Here is a 20,401-nt window from a genome sequence, read left to right as displayed (position 1 = left end):
GTTTGATTACAGTATCATAAAAATAGGTAGTACAGTGGGGGATGGCTCCAAACATCAAATACAGGCTAGGGTAAGAGACCACAGTAACAGCTGTTCACCAAGTAGTGAGGAGAGAAAGTCATATGGGAGGAGAGCGTGGTGAACTTGAAGCACCTTACACCAACAAAAACACAAAACACATTACCCCTCCATAAACAGATTAGACCATCACTCTAAAGATGGTAGCTACAGTTTACAGTCTTGAGTTAGATGAGTATACATTTTACTGTATAAATCATTCTGGCCAACAAGCCAGAACCTTGTCTAAAAGTAGTACTACTGTTTACACTATACAGAACTATGAGGGTTTCAACATAACACAACATATACTAGACATATAAAAAAATTTAAAATTTAAAATAGGGAATAGGGATCGCTGAAAAAAGCCATGAAACAAGAAGGGATCGTTGGGGTGGTAATGTAAACCACAAATTCCTATTTTGACTCTCTGTCAAGAATTGTGATAATGCTCCATTCTAGTCATCCTTTAGAATTGATTGAGTCAAAATAGGGATTTGTGGTTTACATTACCACCCCAGCGATCCCTTCTTGTTTCATGGTTTTTTTCAGCGATCCCTATTCCCTATTTTAAAATTTTAATTTTTTATATGTCTAGTTTGTATCCTTTCTTAAAATCCATTTATGGATTAATGTGTTAGACACCATAGTAGCTATTCAATACTATAGTGACTTGGAGGCACACACACACACACGCACACACGCAAACACAACAACACGTGCAATTCCCCTGATCAGCATATGTTACTATCCGGCTACCAGTACCACAAATTGACAATGTGCATTCATTTCCACTATATAAAAAATCCATTTATGGATTAACTTGTTAGACACCATAGACTTCAATATACTAGTGACTTGGAAGCACACACACAACAACAACATGTACAATTCCCCTGATCAATATATGCAAGTCAACCGCATGGAACTATCTGTCTACCAGTACCATAATTAATTGACAATGTGCATTCATTTCCACTATAAGAGGAATGCAGTTCTGAGGACAAGACCACAGGTACATGTGAAGTAGCAGCAGCATGGTGAGCATGGTTCTCAGAATTAGGGACCTGCCTATTATGTTATTTGCTTTAGCGGTTGTGCTACTGTATGTTACAGTGTCCAAAATGTTTACCTATTATGGTCAGTGTTTATGCCTCAGTTTCTAGTAAATTTGCATGGCTGAAGCACAGACTATAAATCCTTGCTTTTCAAAGTGCATGTAACAGAAAAGGTCAACATACTCTAATAGAACAGTCAGCTGCTTGAGAGTTATTGACTGTTTTATTAGAGTATATTGATCTTTTGTACTTAGAGCTGCAAGGATAGCATGGCACTAACATTCTGCCTGTTATGCTAGTATTATGCTCAATGCTTTCAGGAACCTATTATACACTCAAAACAATGCCAGCATAATCGGTGGGTCCCTACTCAGAATACTTCATATACCAGGCATCAACATTTTCCAACTTGACTACATATGACCCTGATGCATCACAAAGCATGTACTAGAGAAGACGATGGTGATTTAGAGACTAACAATGGCCACAATGACAGAGAGGCAGTGATGCTCCTCAATCTGAGTACTAGAGAATCTAAACAAAGACTGCATGACCTGTCCTTTCTGGAGTCTGAACTGGAGTCTACTGTGGTGAACTGCAGCTTTCATGCGTAGTTCATAGGATCATGGGAATTATATGGCATTGGCCTCCATAAAACACCTCAACACGACCTTCACTTGCAACATCAAGACACACGATAGTGTGTCGTGCGGCCCAAGAAGCCGGCGCGCCACACCGTGAGTATATTAACAGGAAGAAAGAAAACACAATTTTCACACCTATGTAGCTCTGTGATCCCTTATCCGATTGGAACCAAATTTACTGGAGACATGCCGCCCAGTTAAGGGAGTCTACATACCAAATTTGAAGAAAATCGCTCCAGCCATTTCCGAGATACGAGCGAACAAACTTTCGTTTTAATTTCTTCGTTTTTTTCTTCTTCTTCTTCTTCTTCTTCTTCTTCTTCTTCTTCATCTTCTTCATTTCGCACACTTCGCAAAATTCGCCATAAAACACGAATGCGTGCTTGGATTGGGCTGAAATTTGGCACACTTAAAGGGCTCATTAAGGCGGATCTCCGTACCAACTTTGGTAGGAATCCGATGAACATTCACGGAGTTATGACCGATTATTTGCGTAAAATAAGGTCGAAGGTCTGTCACGCCTACAGGGTAAACCCCTTGGAGGAATCAGTTGAAAATTGATATGTAGATGGAGCAACCATCGTAGGAGTGCCTTTTTGTGGTTTGAAAGGAATCGAGATAAAGACCATGGAGATATGACACAAAACCCAACCTGTGTCAAAATTACGCGATCGATTTTTATGAATAAAAAAACTATTAGTTTTCGTGTCTACCAGGCAAACCGCTTAGAGCAACAAGCTGAAAATCAGTATGTAGCTGGAATAATCATCATAGAAAGTTCTTGCAGTAGTACAGAAGAATTGGAATACAAATCACTGAGTTATGATTCGAAAGGCAACTACGTGCAGCAAATGCGAGATCGAGATACTCTAATAGAACAGTCACCCTAATAAGGCATTTCTTCTTCTTCTTCTTCTTCTTCTTCTTCTTCTTCTTCATCTTCTTCATTTCGCACACTTCGCAAAATTCGCCATAAAACACGAATGCGTGCTTGGATTGGGCTGAAATTTGGCACACTTAAAGGGCTCATTAAGGCGGATCTCCGTACCAACTTTGGTAGGAATCCGATGAACATTCACGGAGTTATGACCGATTATTTGCGTAAAATAAGGTCGAAGGTCTGTCACGCCTACAGGGTAAACCCCTTGGAGGAATCAGTTGAAAATTGATATGTAGATGGAGCAACCATCGTAGGAGTGCCTTTTTGTGGTTTGAAAGGAATCGAGATAAAGACCATGGAGATATGACACAAAACCCAACCTGTGTCAAAATTACGCGATCGATTTTTATGAATAAAAAAACTATTAGTTTTCGTGTCTACCAGGCAAACCGCTTAGAGCAACAAGCTGAAAATCAGTATGTAGCTGGAATAATCATCATAGAAAGTTCTTGCAGTAGTACAGAAGAATTGGAATACAAATCACTGAGTTATGATTCGAAAGGCAACTACGTGCAGCAAATGCGAGATCGAGATACTCTAATAGAACAGTCACCCTAATAAGGCATTCAGCTGCATGTATACATTGCAAGTTATTCTGTAGGGAATTCAGCTACAAACAAGTCACCCTGTAGTCAGATCAGCTAGAAGAAGGTACCTAATAGAGAGTTCAGCTACAAAGAAGCCATCATGAGGAGAGTTCAGCTCAAATAAATCACTCTGTAGAAAATTCAGCTACAAACAAATTGCCCTGTAGAGAGATCAGCTAGAAGAAGTTACCTTGTAGAGAGTTCAGTTACAAAGAAACAACCATGCAAAGAGTTTAGCTGCAAACAAATCACCCAGTAGAAAGTTCCACTATGAACAGATCACACTATAGAGAGTTCAGTTAGAAACAAGTCATCCTGTAGAGAGATCAGCTAGAAGAAGTTACCTTGTAGAGAGTTCAGTTACAAAGTAACAATCATACAAAGAGTTTAGCTGCAAACAAATCACCCAGTAGAAAGTTCCGCTATGAACAGATCACATTGTAGAGAGTTCAGTTAGAAACAAGTCATCCTGTAGAGAGATCAGCTAGAAGAAGTTACCTTGTAGAGAGTTCAGTTACAAAGAAACAACCATGCAAAGAGTTTAGCTGCAAACAAATCACCCAGTAGAAAGTTCCACTATGAACAGATCACACTATAGAGAGTTCAGTTAGAAACAAGTCATCCTGTAGAGAGATCAGCTAGAAGAAGTTACCTTGTAGAGAGTTCAGTTACAAAGTAACAATCATACAAAGAGTTTAGCTGCAAACAAATCACCCAGTAGAAAGTTCCGCTATGAACAGATCACATTGTAGAGAGTTCAGTTAGAAACAAGTCACCCTGTAGAAAGATCAGCTAGAAGAAGTTACCTTGTAGAGAATTCAGCTACAAAAAAATCACCCTGTAGAGAGTTCAGCTAGAAACAAGTTACACTGTAGAGAGATCAGCTAGAAACAAGTCACCCTGTAGAGAGTTCAGCTAGAAGAAGTCACATTGTAGAGAGTTCAGCTAAAAGAAACTACCATGCAGAGAGTTCAGCTGCAAACAAATCACCCTGTAGAGGGTTCAACTACAAACAAGTCACCCTGTAGAGAGTTCAGCTAGAAGAAGTTACATTGTAGAGAGTTCAGCTACAAGCAAATCACCCTGTAGAGGATTCAGCTACAAGCACATCACCCTGTAGAGGATTCAGCTACAAACAAGTCACCCTGTAGAGAATTCAGCTAGAAGAAGTTACATTGTAGAGAGTTCAGCTACAAAGAAACTACCATGTAGAGAGTTCAGCTGCAAACACATTTCCCTGTAGAGACAAACACATCACCCTGTAGAAATATCAGCTAGAAGAAGTTACCTTGTAGAGAGTTCAGCTACAAACAAATCACCCTGTAGAGGGTTCAACTACAAACAAGTCACCCTGTAGAGAGTTCAGCTAGAAGAAGTTACATTGTAGAGAGTTCAGCTACAAAGAAACTACCATGTAGAGAGTTCAGCTGCAAACAAATTTCCCAGTAAAGAATTCAGCTACAAACAAATCACCCTGTAGAAAGATCAGCTAGAAGAAGTTACCTTGTAGAGAATTCAGCTACAAAAAAAATCACCCTGTAGAGAGTTCAGCTAGAAACAAGTTACACTGTAGAGAGATCAGCTAGAAACAAGTCACCCTGTAGAGAGTTCAGCTAGAAGAAGTCACATTGTAGAGAGTTCAGCTAAAAGAAACTACCATGCAGAGAGTTCAGCTGCAAACAAATCACCCTGTAGAGGGTTCAACTACAAACAAGTCACCCTGTAGAGAGTTCAGCTAGAAGAAGTTACATTGTAGAGAGTTCAGCTACAAGCAAATCACCCTGTAGAGGATTCAGCTACAAGCACATCACCCTGTAGAGGATTCAGCTACAAACAAGTCACCCTGTAGAGAGTTCAGCTAGAAGAAGTTACATTGTAGAGAGTTCAGCTACAAAGAAACTACCATGTAGAGAGTTCAGCTGCAAACACATTTCCCTGTAGAGACAAACACATCACCCTGTAGAAAGATCAGCTAGAAGAAGTTACCTTGTAGAGAGTTCAGCTACAAACAAATCACCCTGTAGAGGGTTCAACTACAAACAAGTCACCCTGTAGAGAGTTCAGCTAGAAGAAGTTACATTGTAGAGAGTTCAGCTACAAAGAAACTACCATGTAGAGAGTTCAGCTGCAAACAAATTTCCCTGTAAAGAATTCAGCTACAAACAAATCACCCTGTAGAAAGATCAGCTAGAAGAAGTTACCTTGTAGAGAATTCAGCTACAAAAAAATCACCCTGTAGAGAGTTCAGCTAGAAACAAGTTACACTGTAGAGAGATCAGCTAGAAACAAGTCACCCTGTAGAGAGTTCAGCTAGAAGAAGTCACATTGTAGAGAGTTCAGCTAAAAGAAACTACCATGCAGAGAGTTCAGCTGCAAACAAATCACCCTGTAGAGGGTTCAACTACAAACAAGTCACCCTGTAGAGAGTTCAGCTAGAAGAAGTTACATTGTAGAGAGTTCAGCTACAAGCAAATCACCCTGTAGAGGATTCAGCTACAAGCACATCACCCTGTAGAGGATTCAGCTACAAACAAGTCACCCTGTAGAGAGTTCAGCTAGAAGAAGTTACATTGTAGAGAGTTCAGCTACAAAGAAACTACCATGTAGAGAGTTCAGCTGCAAACACATTTCCCTGTAGAGACAAACACATCACCCTGTAGAAAGATCAGCTAGAAGAAGTTACCTTGTAGAGAGTTCAGCTACAAACAAATCACCCTGTAGAGGGTTCAACTACAAACAAGTCACCCTGTAGAGAGTTCAGCTAGAAGAAGTTACATTGTAGAGAGTTCAGCTACAAAGAAACTACCATGTAGAGAGTTCAGCTGCAAACAAATTGCCCTGTAAAGAATTCAGCTACAAACAAATCACCCTGTAGAAAGATCAGCTAGAAGAAGTTACCTTGTAGAGAATTCAGCTACAAACAAATCACCCTGTAGAGAGTTCAGCTAGAAACAAGTTACACTATAGAGAGATCAGCTGGAAACAAGTCACCCTGTAGAGAGTTCAGCTAGAAGAAGTCACATTGTAGAGAGTTCAGCTAAAAGAAACTACCATGCAGAGAGTTCAGCTGCAAACAAATCACCCTGTAGAGGGTTCAACTACAAACAAGTCACCCTGAAGAGAGTTCAGCTAGAAGAAGTTACATTGTAGAGAGTTCAGCTACAAAGAAACTACCACGTAGAGAGTTCAGCTGCAAACAAATTGCCCTGTAGAGAATTCAGCTACAAACAAATCACCCTGTAGAAAGATCAGCTAGAAGAAGTTACCTTGTAGAGAGTTCAGCTACAAACAAATCACCCTGTAGAGAGTTCAGCTAGAAACAAGTCACCCTGCAGAGAGTTCAGCTAGAAGAAGTTACATTGTAGAGAGTTCAGCTACAAAGAAACTACCATGTAGAGAGTTCAGCTGCAAACAAATTGCCCTGTAGAGAATTCAGCTACAAACAAATCACCCTGTAGAAAGATCAACTAGAAGAAGTTACCTTGTAGAGAGTTCAGCTAGAAACAAATTACCCTGTAGAGAGTTCAGCTAGAAACAAGTCACCCTGTAGAGAGATCAGCTAGAAACAAGCCACCCGTAGAGAGTTCAGCTAGAAGAAGTTACATTGTAGAGAGTTCAGCAGTTTAGCTGCAAACAAATCGCCCTGTAGAGAATTCAGCTACAAACAAATCAACCTGTAGAAAGATCAGCTAGAAGAAATTACCTTGTAGAGGGTTCAGCTACAAACAAGTCACCCTGTAGAGAGATCAGCTAGAAACAAGCCACCCGTAGAGAGTTCAGCTAGAAGAAGTTACACTGTAGAGAGTTCAGCTACAAAGAAACTACCATGTAGAGAGTTCAGCTGCAAACAAATCACCCTGTAGAGAATTCAGCTACAAACAAATTACCCTGTAGAAAGATCAGCTAGAAGTTACCTTGTAGAGAGTTCAGCTACAAACAAATCACCCTGTAGAGACTTCAGCTAGAAACAAATCACCCTGTAGAGAGATCAGCTAGAAACAAGCCACCTGTAGAGAGTTCAGCTAGAAGAAGTTACAGTGTAGAGAGTTCAGCTACAAAGAAACTACCATGTAGAGAGTTCAGCTGCAAACAAATCTCCCTGTAGAGAATTCAGCTACAAACAAATTACCCTGTAGAAATATCAGCTAGAAGAAGTTACCTTGTAGAGAGTTCAGCTACAAACAAATCACCCTGTAGAGAGTTCAGCTTGAAACAAGTCACTCTGCAGAGAGATCAACTACAAACAAGCCACCCGTAGAGAGTTCAGCTAGAAGAAGTTACATTGTAGAGAGTTCAGCAGTTTAGCTGCAAAAAAATTGCCCTGTAGAGAATTCAGCTACAAAAAAATCACCCTGTAGAAAGATCAGCTAGAAGAAGTTACCTGGTAGAGAGTTCAGCTACAAACAAATCACCCTGTAGAGAGTTCAGCTGCAAACAAGTCATCCGGTAAAGAGATCAGCTAGAAGGATCACCTTGCAGAGAGGTCAGCTACAAAGAAATCACCCTGCTTCATCTTTTCTTCTTCCTGTAGTAAAGAAAAAAATGACAGGTTAAAAAGCCCTAAAGCCGGCCATAGGCCGGCTTTGGGGTATACAAATACAAAAAGAAGTGAAATCTAATCCAAAACAGCCAAGCTGTAAAAAAAAGAGTGCGGCCCTGAGAAAGGCTATGGTGAAAAAAGATGTGAAATCCAAGGTGGCGGCCAAGAAATGGCTGTGATGGTAGGTTAATGGTAAAAATTTTAATAACAACAATTCAGTGAATTTGGTGCCACTTGGTCTTGGCACAAAATTCACCTGAATTGTCGTTATTAAAATTTTTACCATTAACCTACCATCACAGCCATTTCTTGGCCGCCACCTTGGATTTCACATCTTTTTTCACCATAGCCTTTCTCAGGGCCGCACTCTTTTTTTTACAGCTTGGCTGTTTTGGATTAGATCATCATTAACAAGACGAATATCAAAATTGTTTTCATTGCCAGTGTCTAAAGCATACATTGCACATTAATGTATGCTCAGTAATATTTGATGGTACATGTGTACTTACCACAAACAATGTTGACATCTTGAGCATGAGTACAAGAACTAGTCCCTCCTCCAATCTCAACTGTACATGCTGACAGGTTGTCTTCGGTACCATGACAACCAACTCTATCTAGCCAAACAGGACCAGTCCCTCTCCCAAATGTAAGGAAGAGCTCAACACCAAGCCTCCTGATGGATAGCCTAATTCTCTGCAGGCTACATTAGCAGCTGTTTGATCGAACCCATTTCTACAGACGGTACCCCATGCTCCATACAAGTAAACTTCTATAATACAAGCTAAAGTATTAGGGTTAGGAAACAATCTGAGAGTGAAGGGATCTATAGCTCCACCACCTAAACAAGAGATAAATTGGTTACTCAACTTGTGCATTATGTCTACCTCCACATCGAACACCAACATCTTCAAAGTGAGCACAATTATGATCACCAAATGGAGCAGCTGGACATTGGAACAAGGTGCTCTCATGTCCACCACACTGCACATCATCCAACCAGATGGTGCCGTTTCCCAGTCCAAAGTATCCATTGCCAAATGCAATAGCATTAGTAGCAGTGTAGTCAAGTTGTCTGCACACCACAGTAGTACATTTTTTCCAAAGGAGTACTTCATTGACACCAGTACTTCATTGCTTCGACACTTTGTTAGGAGATATGGCGATTTTAAGGAATCATTGTGTAATAACTTCCCAGTGCCTACAGCTGTGCAAACAAAATTTGCACCAATTGTTCATCTGTTCACTAGCTATTACTGAGTGGGTGTATACATTTCTGATACCCAAAATTTGCCCTGTTTTGAGCAGCTTTTTTCGAGCGGGTAATAATATCACAGGTGGTAGTAATAGGGTGGGAGGGTGGGGGTGGACGGTGGTCTTAATATACGGGTATAAAATGGAGTAAGAAGACCATTGGAATCCAGAGGCCAAGTTTGGGCTCTCCATGGCCCTCAAATTACTCCAAATTGACTGAGAACACTATTGGCGAGCTCTCTGTGAAGTCCCAGCTCACTACACACCATTAGGCCACACCAAGTCAAACCTTAGTTTCTGGTCACCCGCCCGCATGGTAAACCTGGAACCCTAGTTTATGAGGACTATTATTAATATTACAGGTGCTTAAGTGCATGTGACCTAGCAAGACACTTATTTTTTACTGTAAAAGATCGAGATACTCTAATAGAGCAGTCAGGGATTCCAATAGAGCAGTCACACTACTCTTAACTCTAATATTAGGTATATATGCCACACTAATAAAATGTTTCTAACTATAGCTAGTTTTGTCCTTGATTATATAGCTGTTCAGATTATAACTGTTACTAATGCTTCTGTAACCAAAGTAATTTCAGTAGCATTAACTACTAGCCCATGCAGATGGGCCATAGCTTTAACTTTATAGTAATTCAAATGTAGTCCTCTAATGATTAGTCTAGTAACTTCAAATTCCTTATCACTGAACACTGCAGGGGTATGGAAAGCCGGCAACATTCGGTGAGCTTAAACTTAAACTTTTTCATAACTAAAATTAGATTGGCAAGTAGAAACTCTTATAGTTTAAACATTCCCAGATGATCACTAAAAAACACTAGTCTGGAGCACTCAATGACTCAAAACTTTGACAGTTACTTTTCTCAAGGTTACTGAATAGAAGGCTGGAAACACATAGCTAGTGGGCTACGACTTCACATTTGAATGAAGAATTTCTGATGTGAAAATAGAAGTTAAATTTCATTTTGGATCATGATCATTTGAACAACTTAGCTATAAGTCATAGTAATATTTTCCTGACATAGCTAATGAGACATTTATTTCACTTGGAATGCATAAGTAGCCACATGAGCAAAACATTTCCTATAGTATATTCTAAATAAATAAATAAATATACTTAAATGCTATACATCAGTGTATAGCTAGCTATGATCCATCAACAACTTTCCTAGTGCATTTTTTGCCGAAGCACAACTACTTATGTTGTTGGTTAAGTTTGACTAAAAACAAAATCAACATGAATTTGCTAAATTGAGCAAATAATAATATCATACAGTATATTGTCACAGTAGAGTCTATAGTCCTGAAGTCCTGATCATCCGCCCGCCCGCATCCATTTGTAGGCTTGGGAGTGACCAGAAACTAAGGTATGACTTGGAGTGGCCTTATCACAAAACCATGGCCATATAATGGTGTCAATCTCACACTCGTGCGAGGGGTCCGCCACGATTCGGAATCACGTCAAAGACCTCAGGAATCACTGGAATCAATCAAGGAATCATGGAATTATGGGAATCTGAAGTGGAATCAACTTTGTAATTAGAAATATTTTGAAATAAATGTTATGAAAATTATATCGTAAATTACCGTTTAACACAGTATAACACACTCATAAGCTAAAGACGCTAACTCTCGCTTGTTTTGCACCTGGTTTTACACTTTGTGTATACGCCTACGTGTATTACAGTGAGTGTTCCTGTGCGTTTCTAGTGAGATATAAGTCTTCGCGAGTAAGTACGAGCCGTCGCAGAAGCAGCTAACTACAGCCACTATATACTAGCTAATTCATTCTCCGTCGGCTGGCTGTTGGATCGAGGTTTCCCGGATTCCAGAACATCCTGTAATCTAACAATTTTCAATAACAGCTCCTACAAGTTCTCAGTGGGGCCCGGATCCGGTGTTCCCAACGAGACTTATACTAACCCTTAGCTAACTAGCTTGTTAATGAGTTGCAATACATTCTTACTATAATTATTGCAGAACTCATATGGGTGAGTATATTACAATATAGATGTAAAATCATGAGGCTACAAATATAAGCTATAAAAATAAATTACAATGTAATATGTTTCAGAAGTTCCTTAAAAGTATCTATATTGTCACAATTTATATCACTAGGTAGAGTGTTCCACAATCAAATTGAAGCAGTAAAGAAACTGTATTTATAAGAATCAATAGCTGTGTCTGGCTGTATAAATTTAAGTTCACTACTTCTGGTATACCTTGATCTATGAGCTATATAATCAGGAAGTGATACATCCACAATGCTATGAATAATTTTATGGAACATCTGAAGCCTTAAATGTTTGAAATGAGTTTCAATGGTGTTCGAGTTAAGACGTGATAACATGTTTGATACACTGCTGGTTTGATATTAATCATTCATTATAAAGCGAGCTGCACATCTTTGTACAGACTCAAGTTTGTTTTTTGACCGTCTGCTGTAAGGAGCCCATGCTGCAGCTGCATATTCCATTGTGGGCTTGACGTAAGTAAGAAACAGGTCGATTCTTTGATTTTACAGGAGCAGTTTGCAAAATTTCTCCTCACAAAACTTAATACAGAGTTTTCCTTTTTGTCCACATGTTAGTTAAAAGATAATTTTGAATCAACTGAGACTCCCAGGTACTTGGCACACTGAACCACAGTAAGTTGTTCTCCATGAAGGTGGTAACTGGAGTATATAGGGTTTCGTTTAAGAGTTATAGATACAACCACACATTTGTCAACATTGAAAGACATTTTCCACTTTTTTCCCCATAGCTCCAATATCTGTAAATCATCTTGCAAATCTTTAACATCTGTTAAACTATCAATTTTCCTATATAGAATGCAGTCATCAGCGTATAAGCGACAAATAGAACTTAATTCGTTAGTGATATCGATTTGATTGATTGATTGGATTTTTAAATTACCCTCAAGTCAGTCGGCAATGCCGTTCTTCCCTGACTGAGGAGGAAACACAAAAATAGCATACATATACACATATAAATTACAACTGCACACACACAAAGACTGAACAAAAAATTACAACACACACATAGCACATACAAAACAATTAAGCAAACAATTTACAAACATAAAAATCATCAACAAATTTTACACAAATAAGAAAATAAATCGTCCTGAAAAGTTGGAGATGTTAACATGTCGTTAGGAACTGCATTCCACCAGTGGGCAGCTTGAGATCTAAAATGCTTTTTGAGTAAAAGAAACTCTACATCTTGGTGGCTGTGCAAATAGCTGTGTAGTACGAGTAGCATATTGATATCATTAATGTATGTAAAAAATAGCAGAGGCCCTAGTACAGAACCTTGTGGGACACCACTCAAAACATCACAGGGGGTGGAAGTGCAACCACCACACACAACATTCTGTGTACGTCCAGTCAGGAAAGATGTGATCCAGTTTAAGGTCTTTCATCAGAGTTAGCTAGCGTTGTGACGGTGTCCACTGACACTTTTGCCAGACGCAGAAATATAGAGCTGCCTGCCCAGTAATGATAAAATAAATAAATAAAAATAGGCTATTGCCAGCGAATTTCTAGCGGCTCGCGTCCATGCCGGGTGGAACTTAACATGACTTCAATACTCACCAGTAGGTTCAGCAGAGGTAGCCGTGTAAAGTGATACACTGTGATAGTCACCATTCTGGCTCGCCTATAGTACAGAATCCATTCTAGGGAATCGTGGAATCAACTTGGAATTACAGAATCAGCCTTGGAATCAGCCGGAATTATTAGAATCATATGGAATTATAGGAATCCCTTTTGGAATTAGATGGAATAAAGGAATCGCGAGGAACGAGGAATCGCTGGCAGAATCAGAGGATTCAACGTTCGGAATCTAGGAATCAACTGGAATTACGCGGTGATTCCGAATCACGTCGATCATAATCCTGAGTGGTGGACCCCTCGCACTCGTGGCTTTGACAGGGTCGGAAGAAAGCTGCTACAGAAACCAGACTTGCCAGTGCTGAAGGAAGTACAGTGTGAAATATGATAGTGTATTAGACCAGCAATCCATGTCTGGTAAAATCGTAAGTTATATTTTTTGTGTGTGGAAGCCTTGTTATATGAAATCCGGTCACATATGCAGGAACACTTTCACTTTCCTGCATGGGGTTGGCAAGCACAAAGTGGCAAGCACAAAGTGCACGTGATGAAAAACCATTTTTTGGATAATGGCTTAGCGCCACGGGAACATGGCAATACTGGTAATCACCCCAAGCATGCCCTTACTTTGGGTAGGATTCTTGGGATTCATCAGTTTGTCAAAAACTATGCAGAACAGAATGCCATCCTCCTGCCTGGCCGTATCCCTGGGTTCAAGCGAGACTACGTCAAAGTTCTATTTCAGTTCAGAATTTTGTCCTGCTGATAAGCAGGACAGTGTATGTCCACAACCTATTTAAAATTATGACAAAACTATACATTCATTGTATTATGCTGGTTTATCAGCTAGACACAGGAGGACGTACAAGAAAGGCTATGCCTGTATACGGTGCTTGCTATGACATAATGAGCCTAACCTATCTGTACATTAAATGAAACCAAACAATATTCACAGCCAAGCCTTTCCTCTATACTTTCTACTTCCCTTAGTAAGTCGCCATTTATCACACACATTTCAACAAGCACTTATAATCCCTCAACACAACAACACAAACTTCCAGTTTAGAATACACAATAGTCTTTGGTCTCTTTACACCAGCACACCATGAGCTATCAGCAAAACCACATACCCTATCAATCCCCACTTCTTAAACACCGCTATATACATATTATATCAAACAGCAGTACTTCACTCATTGACCAATTCTTTTGAAGAGTTCACATATTCCACTGAATTGCTGGGAGTAATTTTGAGTTTTCCATGGTGTACCCAAATACCTGATAACAACCTGTGACAGAAATTTTATGGAGGTTGATTACACCATAGCAAGTTATTCAGGTATAGACTAAAATTATGGTTATTATAGGTGCTACTGTTTTGCTCATAACTCCAGGCTTGCTGGTTAAAACAGTTGGGACTCAGGAGAGCAAATATTACTTTGCAAAATTTTCCATACTGGAAGTATGTGGGTTGTTGTGGTGATAAATTATAGCTCTTTGTTAAGTTGGTAGTTACCTGGAAATCATGGTTTTGAAGGCATTGTAAACAAAGCCATACATCCAGCCACAAAAATTTATTTGTTCCATTATGTGATTAGTGCTTATGCAATAATTAAAATGGCTGTTATGTGTGCTAAGGTCTATGGCCTTGTAACAAGAAATGTGTTTCTGCTTTGTGAATACTATAAAGAAGACATTCAATAAAGTAAGTAAAGATCTTTGTTTGAAGGGTTTCAGGTACTTCACGTGAAACTTTGGTGGAATACGTCACTTGCGATGTTAGTATGGTATTCCTGATTATTATTACAACTTACTGCATCTTGTATACTAGTGAGAAACACCTTTGTATTAGGCGAGTGGTATTGTTAGCATGGCAGGGCCGCAAAAAATATTTGTACTGCCTGTCCATACCAGCAGGTTTTAGATCCCTTTTTGTAGTACATGGTCAAAACACTCTATAAAGGACACTATACATTTAAACTCTCTGTAAAGGATACTGTACATTTAACCTCTCTATATAGGACACTGTACATTTTAACCTCTCTATAAAGGACACTATACATTTAAACTCTCTATAAAGGACACTATACATTTAAACTCTCTGTAAAGGATACTGTACATTTAACCTCTCTATATAGGACACTGTACATTTTAAACTCTCTATAAAGGCCGTTGTACAATTAACCTCTCTATAAAGGACACTGTACATTTTAAACTCTCTATAAAGGCCATCGTACAATTAACCTCTCTATAAAGGACACTATACACACACATACAGACATACATATATACATACATACACCATTACAAAGGATACTGCACATTTAACCTCTATATAAAGGCCGTTGTACAATTAACCTCTCTATAAAGACACTATACATTTAACCTCACTATAAAGGACACTGTACATTTTAAACTCTCTATAAAGGTCATCATACATTTAACCTCTCTATAAAGGACACTGTACACACACATACATACATACATACATACATACATACATACATACATACATACATCAGCAGCTCAGGTCATCCATGACGCATCGATGGAACTGATACCTTGGTTCACCACCGAGTTCACGAACAACAATGCTATCCTGTAAGGTACAATTAAGGAGGTGTAGTACTATGCAGTACCATGGATGTTACTGTACTGTATTTTCTAATTACAAGATTTTAATAAATGAATATGTGCCATTAAATTTTGTAAACATGCCTATAATGCATATATGATATGTGTGGCCATGTACTGAATCATACAGGAGGTTCACACACAAATGTATTTGTACAGAGTAGACAATTTTCAATAGTGTGCTATCAACACCTTCACAGATACTTGTGTTTGTATATCACTTTAAGGGTCTCTTCTAGTGAAACATTTGGAGCTGTATCATACCGTATATCGGGAATTGTTCGTGATAGAAAACTTTCGCGATAAGTCAATTGTCACAGCATTCGCGAGAAAACATTCGCTAATTTCGTAATCCGGCAAAAAAATTTTATCAATTATCATGACAATATCAAATTTTGTCTAATGTCGGAAAGGAAATGGCACTTTCAGGCGAGGCTTGCGTGGAGAGTTGTGTACACGGATTTCACGTCTATCAAGACGTGTGGCTCCCTGTAATGGGAGAAACTCTACTTTGCCATAGAGAGACCGATAATTTAGAAGACAGACATGCCGTTGCTTACTATAAATCTGAAGAAGTTGTTGGCCACATTCCGCGTTCAGCGTTTCTAAGGTGAGGTGGAGTAATACGTGGTACTGTTACAGGAAGTCGTCGATATTCCAGTAACTTAGAGCAAGGAGGCATGGAAATCCCATGCAAGATGATTTTTAAGGGCCCACTTACAGAGCTGCAGAAAGTAAAGAGGTTCTTTCTAAGTGCATTTAGGGTTGAGGTTATTGTCTCTGGTCTTATGATCGATGATGCATCAGCGTCAAGCTCCGTCACTACCACCATTTCAGACTCAACTGATTATGCATCAGCGTCGAGCTCCGTCACTACCAACGTTTCAGTCTCAACCCCATCAGAGAAACGCAATGTGGACGCTAAGAATAGTGAATGCTCACAGGCCAAACGCGTGAAGTGTGTTGATTCTGCATCTGTATCAAACTTGGCTGTTGCAAGCTCCTTGACTGCTTCTACTAAGCTTTTATCACCAGCCGAAAACCTCACCAAAGGTGATGTTGCAGAGAAATTTGTCAAGTGCATTACTATAAGCGACTCTGAAAGCAGTTCTACAGTCCAGTCTATAGTAAACTCGACAGAAGTGTGGGTACGATTTCGACGGAGCTCTCTCACTATGGACGACAAAGGTAAAAATTAATAGAGAATGGTTCCAGATTAACAGATAAGCATATTGGTTTTGCCAACTTACTGATTTCATGCCAGTTTCCTCACATTGGAGGACTCCAGTCTACCCTACTGCAGAACAGATATTACTGTTTTCCATCACAAAGCATTCAGCCAATATTTTGTAAAGAGCGAGAGCATTGGATTGTGGCTTCAAATGTCATGCAAGATCACAAGACCGTAAATGTCCATGATTCCTTGTTTACTGAATTAGACCGAGGAACTTACGACTTGATTTTGCAAATTTTTCATGCTCGGAACAATGATCAGAGAGGGCTACAGTTGTAATGAAGGAACTTCAGAAACAAAAAGGATCAGCAGACTGTGGTCTGTTTGCTATTGCAGTGATGACATCCTTGGCTCATAAAGAAGATCCAAGTACTGTCAAATATGACCAGAACAAGATGAGGCAGCATCTAGTGGACTCCTTCTCCAGCAAGTTCCTTATGCCTTTCCCAAAACTGTAATCAAATCCTAATGATTAAACATTCAAATTTTAATTCAATTTTAATAATAAAGTTTTTTGAAATGATTAATAAAATGTTAATGAAACATGAAATACACAAGTTTATCATTTACTAAAGCAGTCCACAATACCTGCTGCTTTAAAGCCATTTCGTATGATATCAGGTTGAGCAAGAAGGTGATCATACATCCTTCGGATCCACTGAGCACCTAAAGGTTTCACCTGGCTCATGGGAAACTTCACAGGTTTGGTTTCTGTGCCAGAAGGATCGTAAGTTTTCAAAACTTCTGCTGCATACCAATCTTGAAATTGAGCTCTCAAAAAGTCTTTGACTGATTTGTTCACACTCAGATCCATTGGTTGGAGCTCCCCTGTACAGTTTGTTGGCACCAACACACAGTCTATATTGTTATCATCTAGTAATTGTAAAATTCCATCCGTGCATTGGGCTTTAAAATTGTCGAAAATGCACAGTGCCCTGTGATTGGCATCTAGGTGCAAATTTTTCCTAGTGTCTTGCACATAAAAGCTGAAGAAAGCTGAAGATTTTCGTCACTGTACACTACGTTCCCTTAGGGAAGACATTGGTTTAGGTTCACCACCAAAGGCATTCTATACTAACGACAGTGAATCAGTCAATGCCATGCTTAAAGGATGCCTTGGGTACAAGAAACATCAATGGGCTTTATTTAACTCAAAAATAAAAGACATGGTGAAACAGCAACAACAGGAAATCGAGAAGGCCATTATTGGATATGGTCAGTATCAATTAAGACCACAGTTCTCTTCTTTGGCTGTCACAGATGATAAATGGTTCAGAATGACACAAGAGCAACGCCAGCGATGTATCAGGAAGTTTAATGCAGCCACAGTACATCACATGACGGGTTCTGAAGAGTCCACTACTGCTACTGCAATGTCTACAGCTGCCAATACGAGTAGCAGTGCAGATATTTTAAGTTTGAGTGGACCCAGCTCGTCTACTGGCCATGACATCACTGTGGGACGACGGCTAAGTCCGACTACTAATACGACTCTTTCATTATTGCTGAATGAGGCTGTCACTAAAATTAAGCTACCATACACAACACTGGAAGGAATATGGAGGAAAGCTGCTTCTCTAATAACTGAAGCTAATGCAATTGTGCCTGCTCCAGGTTTTGGTGACAAGGACAAGATGGTCAAGTCCAAGTCAGGATCAGCCCCCCACTTGGTAAAGGTATCCAATTGCCAATACCTATGTGACAATCAATGTCCACAGTTTAAATCCATTCACATATGCTCCCATGTGGTTGCTGCAGCTGAGAGCAATGGTGACTTAGTTAGTTTTGTGAACTGGTTTTGTACCAGACGTAGTCATGGTGCCCCAAACTTGATGGAAATGGCTGTACATGGAATGCCACCAGGAGCTGATTGTAAGGATGGAAAAGCAGCACGAAAGAAGGGCAAACCAAAGCAGGTGCCATCTGAAGAGAATCGAGTTCCCCTGAATATAGCGTCTTGCAGTCCAAAACCACACCACACAGATACAACTACAGCTACAGAGACGAGGCCACAGAATGTTTGTCAATCTTCTACTGACCCTGCATTTCAGCAACCACCACCTTCTACCAACCTTTCGTTTCAGCAGTCTTATCACCATCAACCAATGAATCATAGTTTGTATCCATGGTCGTGTTCTCCAATTCATCACTTACAGCAACCACCACCTTCACCTTACCAGTCAACACCTTTACCATATGGGCCCTATCCAACTTATCAGCCACCATATCCAAGTCATCAACTGCCATCAATGCCATATCAGCCATCCTCTTCACCTTATCCATCACTGTATCCAACTAACCAACCTATCATGTCTACTTATCATGGAACACCACAACAAAGGGATGGTGATTCAGATTGCTTTTAAAGTCTGTTTTAAAACAGGGAATATCTCTGTATGCAATGGATGCAGGAAGTCGTTTGCTCGGTCTGACAAAACTGTTATTCAACATGCCGAGTTTCGTCATTATACTAATCCACAGACTGGTTTACCTGCTTCAAAGTTTGGCAATGCTTACTATCACGCAAGGAGATCCTGCATTCAATTGAAGTGGGGCCCAGCATTTGATGTTAACAAGCTTGTTGTACCAGAAGCCATCACAGAGAAGCTAACAATCCCCCAGAAACAACAACTTCACCAAGAATTTGCACTAGTACTCTAGAGGAGTACATCCATCATGGCTATTGTGAACTGTAAGAATAGTTGGTTTTAAGTAGACACTGAGATTTTAAATTGATTTAATGCTGCATTCAATATTTTGCTTTTTATCACATTAAAAGAATCAAAATTATGAAAGTCTGAAAAGCTCACATCTGGCTTAGTGACGTAGCCACTCCTTACTCGAAACCAAGCACGTGTGCACGATAAATTTATCACTTTGACACTGGCAATCACTTAGCGTGTGGGTGTCAAAATTCCATTTAACGAGTGCATTAATTTTGTTCTATTTAATGTGCATGGTGTAAGTTGAATATTGTTCCACAATGTCGGATCCAGGATGGGGCATTGGGGGCAAATGCCCCTCCCTCACCTTCTGGTTAAAATAATTTACTTTATCAGGCCAAGATTAGTTTAGCTATAAAATTCATGAAAATAAGTACATTTTACTAGCATTTATTACAAATTCACCTGAACCACAAACTAAAGTCAAACTAACTGTGAAATTGTCACCCAGCACCTTCGTGCGTAATAAACGTCTCTAAAAATAATTACCGTGTTGCTGATGTTAAGGCACTCTGAGCCGTTTAAACAGCTTTTAAGACTTTACAACCATCTTGCAGAAGCCAAAAGGGCAAAAATTAACAGTGAGAGACTAAAAAGGTTATTATTTGCTGCTTCAGCAACTGATAAGAGAATCTGGCTCTCCCTAGTTAGCCTGTTTGTGCCCCTCCCCTTGCCAGCTACTGGATCCGCCCCTGTTCCAGGTGCAAGTACGAAAAGGTACTTTATTGTGCGTGTTGGTGCATTAGTAATTACGAAGTGTATATTTAGCCGGTACCGGTTTGCAAACACTAACGGCTATTGTGCCGGCACTAGTAGGTTGCCCCGAGCATTCAACTTTAGGGCACGCGTCTATTAGGTTGCCCCGAGCATTCAACTTTAGGGGATGCGAAAAGTAGTTCCTTAGCGTTAGGGGTAGGCTAGGGTTCAGCTTTGGTTTCTTCTTCACATAGAAGTCACTTCAGTCGGATGTTTATAACGTAGAAACTAAATAATATGACTAGCTGCAGCACCGGTGGTATAATCGTTACAAACATTGCTTATGAGTACAGATGCCCGGGTTCGAACCCGCGCTTAGACAACTTTTTTTTTTCGCTTTCTTAGG

General features: G+C 39.7%; 1 protein-coding gene across 1 annotated transcript; it reads left to right on the top strand.

The window, feature by feature from the left end:
- Nucleotides 1–16,022: 16,022 nt before the first annotated feature.
- On the top strand, nucleotides 16,023–19,237 carry LOC136248101 (uncharacterized). Its single transcript, XM_066039915.1, has 5 exons — nucleotides 16,023–16,530; nucleotides 17,627–18,252; nucleotides 18,295–18,691; nucleotides 18,733–18,863; nucleotides 19,058–19,237. The coding sequence occupies exons 1-5, from the start codon at nucleotides 16,023–16,025 to the stop codon at nucleotides 19,235–19,237; spliced, it is 1,842 nt and encodes a 613-aa protein (XP_065895987.1).
- Nucleotides 19,238–20,401: the final 1,164 nt, after the last annotated feature.

Source organism: Dysidea avara, chromosome 2 (assembly GCF_963678975.1).
Source record: "Dysidea avara chromosome 2, odDysAvar1.4, whole genome shotgun sequence".
NCBI lineage: Eukaryota > Metazoa > Porifera > Demospongiae > Dictyoceratida > Dysideidae > Dysidea > Dysidea avara.
Note: the sequence above shows the minus strand (reverse complement) of the source record. Positions and strands in the feature narration are given on the sequence as shown.